Here is a 6,030-nt window from a genome sequence, read left to right on the forward strand (position 1 = left end):
CTTCAAATAAGCTAAAATTACTAATAGAAGCAATATAGATAGCCAATTAAAATGATTTAATCTAGCTTTAATGATAGATTTTAAAATAATCTAACAAACAGCAAAAAGTGTGTGATTCAAGCTCCACATAAATTCTGATCATGTCAACTTTGAAGTATATTTTCATGTGCTTACTGCCATTTTTTTTCTTTTGAGACCAGAACTCCTGCCCTTAGAGAATTGACTCTACAATTAGTACCTATGTCTAATTCCCATAGATACCCAATTCTCTTGAAAAACAACAAAACAAAGTGCTGCAACATATATTTGCTCAAGACAATCTCTTAATACTTTACAAATAGGTAATTCAACTCTACAGATAGTGAAGATGAAATTTATTTCTTTTTATTTTTTATTCTCCAACCGAGGACTTCTGATAAAAAAGAAAGTAGACCAAAGAGGTAATACACTATCTGAGAAGAAAGATACAAAGATTTGGAGCTTTTATTTACTGGCTTGGGCAGAAGATACCAAGTCTTCTATTACATGGCATTAATATGTGAGTGTACCAGTCTCATAACTAGAACTATGTTTGATTCTTGTTTAAAAAATCAAAATATTCTTAATGATAAACATCAAGATTTTCCTTACCTAAGAACTGTCATAAACTTTGCTGCTTGAGTTTTGCATGAGACATTTCCATGAACAATTTATAAATTTTGGAGGTGATATATAAGGAGTGAGTCACAGAATGAAATAATTATATTCTTGAGTTGAATCAACATATTTTTTTTCAGAGAATGGTAGAGAGTTCAGTACAGAAAAAGAAAAATGTAAACTAAATTTGCAGAAACTGAAGTAGTCTGTGAATGACCAGTGATTCAAGAATCCAACAATCCAAATTCAATACAGATATTGTTGTTAAATCAAATTCATTGCCCTTCTGTCCTATGAATTTTATCTTATCTCTGTCACTTGTTTTACTCTGCTATATCAAACTAGGTGTTTTAAAACCCATTTGTGTATATCCTTATTGACAATTTTAATTATACCTCTAAAATTTGAAGGAACTGTTTGCACTTAATACAAAGTTTCAATTAAATATGTTTATAATAAATGGCCAGAAAAAATCATACTTCAATGACTGAGTTCATCCTGTTGGGATTGGCAGAATCTATGGAGCAAAAGATTATTCTCTTTTTGTTATTTTTTCTGATTTACACACTTACAGTTCTGGGGAATGTTGGGATGATTCTCCTTATCAGAACTGACTCCAGACTTCACACACCCATGTACTTCTTCTTGGCTAACTTGTCCTTTGTGGACATTTGTTATTCATCCACAATCACCCCGAAGATGCTGGTAGATTTATTATCTGAGAAGAAAACCATCTCCTTTGCTGGCTGCTTCCTGCAGTTGTACTTCTTCATTGCCTTGGCAACAACTGAATGCATCCTCTTTGGGTTAATGGCCTATGACCGTTATGTGGCCATATGTAACCCACTACTTTATACCTTAGTCATGTCCAGGATGGTATGCCTTAAGATGGCAGCTGGGGCCTTTGCAGCAGGATTGCTGAACTCTATGATTAGCACCAGTTATGTAAGCAGTTTGCCATTCTGCAGTTCCAATGTCATCCATCACTTCTTCTGTGATAGCCCCCCACTTTTGAAGCTCTCTTGTTCTGATACCAGCATGAATGAAAGCATCTTCTCCACTTTTGCTGGTGTGAACATCATTGGGACTCTTCTGGTCATTCTCACCTCCTACTCCTACATTCTCTTCTCCATCTTTCATATGCATTCAGGGGAAGGGAGGCGTAAAGCATTGTCAACTTGTGCCTCCCACCTGACGGCTATAATTCTGTTCTATTCCACCTCCATCTATACATACCTGAAACCTAGTTCCATCTATTCCCTGAATCAGGGCAAAGTGGTTTCTGTGTTCTATACCGTGGTGATTCCCATGTTGAATCCCCTGATCTATAGCCTCAGGAATAAGGAAGTAAAGAAAGCTTTATGGAATGTAATTACCAGAAAAGATTTCCTTCATTTCTGTTATTGTTTAGCTAATTACTGAATTAAATATCATCTTTCATATACTTTCAAAGTCTGTTTCAAATATGCAGCTTCATTGCAATTTTTTTCAAGGTAAACACATTTTGTTAATCCTCAAGTATCTTTATCCACTTAGTGATAAGATAGATTACCAGACTGATATGTGACCAAGGGACCTTAATCTTAAAATTATTCTGTATCTTCCCAGGGTCTTCAAAAATTAGGGACTATTTGTAACAAAATCTTCACTACTGAAATAAGAGGATTAAATATTTGGAGACTAAAGTTGCTATGTCATGTGAAATTAATCATATAGAAGGTTTTAGTTTCAGACAAACTACTCATTTTTTCTTTGTGTTTTGCTTTTCAACTTTTGTATCATTAGTAAGATGATGCCATATGTCACATATATCAGAAATGCTTTGCTTTAATTTGGAGTTTCCCTTATTTTGTTCTTTTTCTGGGGTGTATTGGGGATTGAAGACAAGACCTTGCACATGGGAAGCAGGCACTCAAATCACAGAGATGCATCTGCTCACCATAATTTTCCTTTTTAATTTATTGACATCTTCTGGAGGGGGATGCTTAAATGAAATGTCAAGACTATAATTTTATTATAACTTAATATCTTCACTTTTTATTTCTTCTTCCCCAACAATGCATAAATGTATGTACAAAATGGGCTTCCAGGAAAATTGCTGTCTGTTTAGAATACACTACTTATAACTCCCCTTCCTGTCCCTTCCCTTCTCAAAGCTTCTAATTCCTTTTTTTACTTTCTCTCTCTCAGAATATTTTCTCACACACAAAGAGCCAGCTGCACAAATACATTGACCCACAGAACCACATATTCAACTGCTGTAAGGAATTCAAATTTTTATAAGTTTCCAAAGGAGTTAGATCAGTGTCCAAAGGATGAATCCAATGCATATTTTTATGCTCATGATTTTACTCTTCATAGAAGAATTCTATTAATTCCCAAAAAAGTACAATTGAAATTCATCTCAATATTATTTCAAAATGTTATTCATATAGAAATAGTTATAGAAGACTTATTTAAATTGCATTTAATAGAATCGTATATATATGACCAAAGTGTTGTACCATTAAATAATATTATATCCTTTCAAATATAAAACATAAAAATTTGTAAATGAAATTCAGTTATTCTGAGATTTGAATTTTAAACATGTCATAGGTCAGCCATGTTTTCTGCTCTCTAATTCAGCTTTCCTATGTTAAATTAACCTCATTTACAATGTCTAGAACTATGAACAACTTTGGAAGCTGTTACCAATTAGTGATTGTGATGGTTAGACTAATGTGTCAACTAGGCCAGGTAATTGAGCCCAGTCGTTCAATCAAGAAAGCACTGAGCCAATTGTAATACAAGGATATGTATGGGATTTAGTCACTAGTAAGTACTGCATAGATGGCTGATTACATCTAAGATCAACCAGGGAGATTACCATCAGAAAGGAGTGATGCTTTATTCAATCAGTTGAATGCCTTAAAAGAGGAAGTGATTTCAGCATTCAGAGAGAATTTCCTACCTCATCTTTGAACAGCCAATGTCTCCCAGATGTTAAGATTTACTTTATTATTTATCTTATATATTTATATATTTCTCATATATTCATATATTTGTCTTCAATTGCCACCACTGGACCTTTTCAATTACTTTCTGCACACTTAAGCGCTCCACCCACATCATCATCCTTCATCCTTCAACAAAACACTGCCAATTGAATCTTGCAGAGAACTGAAATGAGTATGGAGTGGGACATGCTCTGAAACCTGTTTTTCATAGGTCAGTATATGTTAGATTCAATTGGAAGAACTCATTAAAATGCAGATGTTTAAACATTTATGCCAGGAAAACAGAATGTACTCTAGTAGACCTCTTTAACTCTCACAGGACAGCATTTTAAAATACATGTCTAGATATAAATCGTGACCCTTTTATTAGAGGTCATGTTCACAGATTCGTATCCAATGGCAAAATTTTAACATCCTGCCATGGATAAAGGCAAAGTGCCTCATTAAAATTTTATCACCCCAAAAATGTAGAGAAAATATATCCCAATAACACAAATACTAAGACTTATTTTCTCATGATTACTTTTGCTGTCTGTGATGATTAGGCTAATGTGTCAACTCAGCCAGGTGATTGTGCCCAGTTGTTTGGTCAAGCAAGCACTGGACTAATTGTAATACAAGGACATGTATGGACTTTAGACACCAGTGAGTTTACTGAATCAATAAATGATTACATCTATATTAATCAGAGAAATTGCTCTCAGCAATGAGTGGCAGTTTAACCAAGCAGTTGAATATCTTTAAAGGGGAATTAATTTCAACATTCAGAGAGAATTTCCCTGCTTGTCTTTGGACAGCCAACATCTCCCTGAACCTCATCAAGGACCTTCATTAAACTTTCATTGCAGTCCCTGGTTTGTAACCTGCCTGCAGTACCTGAATTTGTGCATTCCTGTGGTCATATGAGAGACTCTAATAAAATCTCGTACTATTGACAGATATCTCCTATTGATTCTGTTTCCCTAGACAACCCTGACTAATACACTGCCCATAGGATCAAAATATATAGATCTGTGTGATATTCACTTTTTATCCTTATATGTGATCCCAATTTTTGATGTAGGAAAATAGCAATATGAGGAACTTTTGTAAATTTGGTGTAAATCTCACTGTGAATCCATATCTATAATACAGAAAAGCAAACACTGAAAAGAATGGTCAAAATCCACTTTTACAGAACTCTGGAAGGCAATCAAAGATTTTAAACAAACCAAGGAGCATTTACCCAATAAATTCTATTGAGAAGGAGAAGGTATATGGCACTGTAACTTGATGCATCCCTCTCTTGGCAGGTAGGCAGTAGCTTTGAAAACCAACAACTTGGTAGGTGGGAACAAAGGAAGCTGTGTAAAGCAGCCACCTTGCAAATAATGGGAAAGTATGAACTGGGTTTGGAGATCCTAAGGATGTTTTACCTCCTACCATTAATACTTTTTGACCTACCAACTCCATAAAAAACTCCTTTCATAAGTGTTATTATAATTTTACCTGATGCAAACAGCCCTATTCCCAGGGCATTAAGCTCTGGAAAAAAAAAAAAAAAAAAAAAGAGCCAAAACAGCAATTTTTAGCATCACAGCTGACAGCTTCTGCAATACCAATTGGGGAAAACAAGACCCTGGCCCCAAATTTTAATGGAAGATCTGAAGATTTAAATGTCTGTAGGGATTCTGAAAAGTTACAGCATATCCCTTGAGATGTACAAGTCTTGTGTGTGTACAGGGATATGTTCCTGTGAAGCAGGCTAGTAAGATAGGGAATCAATAGATGGATTAGGAACCTGGCAGAGAGTCCACATAGACTTCAATAACCCCCAAGATGACTGCTGGAAGACCCCCACCCACAAGAGTCCGCTATTCAGAACAAGGACTTCTTCTACAGGCCAGGAGAAGCCCCAGATATTCCCCAAAGATTTTATCATTGGGTCCTCACTGGGGGATTGACAGGTGGGGTAATCAATCAAAACAGCAAACAGCTAAACTCCTCCCCTGCCATTAGCAAAGGGGTGGAATAATTAAGAGTTCAAAAAGCCATGCACAAGGCCTGAACGAGTGCATGCTCTCTCATCTTTGGACCCATTCCTGCCCTCTGTGTAGTGCTCTCACCATTTTCCTCTGCCACTTGGCCATACAAGTAAACCTGGAGATTTATAATCTATGATGGGAAATTGTAGTCTGTAAATCAGCCTGCTCTAACACTTTTCAATCCCTTCCTCTCTACCTGAGACCCCTAATCTGTTATTTTCTCCCATTTCTCTTCCTTCCCTACCTGAATAAATTACTTTCCTAACTAACCCTATGTGCTCTTAAAATTCATTTCTAAAGCATCATCAAGAACCTGGATAAAATCTTGTAACATATTTGGTGAGCCAGCCAGGAGTTTATTGCTGAGTGAA

General features: G+C 35.8%; 1 protein-coding gene across 1 annotated transcript; it reads left to right on the forward strand.

Annotated features, from left to right (window-relative positions):
* Positions 1-1,095: 1,095 nt before the first annotated feature.
* Positions 1,096-2,058, forward strand: LOC101435269 (olfactory receptor 5F1-like). Its single transcript, XM_004470145.1, has one exon. It carries the CDS (start codon positions 1,096-1,098, stop codon positions 2,056-2,058), a length of 963 nt encoding a protein of 320 aa, XP_004470202.1.
* Positions 2,059-6,030: the final 3,972 nt, after the last annotated feature.

The sequence above is a fragment of the Dasypus novemcinctus genome, chromosome 10 (assembly GCF_030445035.2).
Source record: "Dasypus novemcinctus isolate mDasNov1 chromosome 10, mDasNov1.1.hap2, whole genome shotgun sequence".
NCBI classification, from domain to species: domain Eukaryota; kingdom Metazoa; phylum Chordata; class Mammalia; order Cingulata; family Dasypodidae; genus Dasypus; species Dasypus novemcinctus.

Bases quoted from the DNA above. Each gene is read 5' to 3' on its own strand.
- LOC101435269 (XM_004470145.1), top strand. From the start codon at position 1,096: ATGGCCAGAAAAAATCATACTTCAATGACTGAGTTCATCCTGTTGGGA.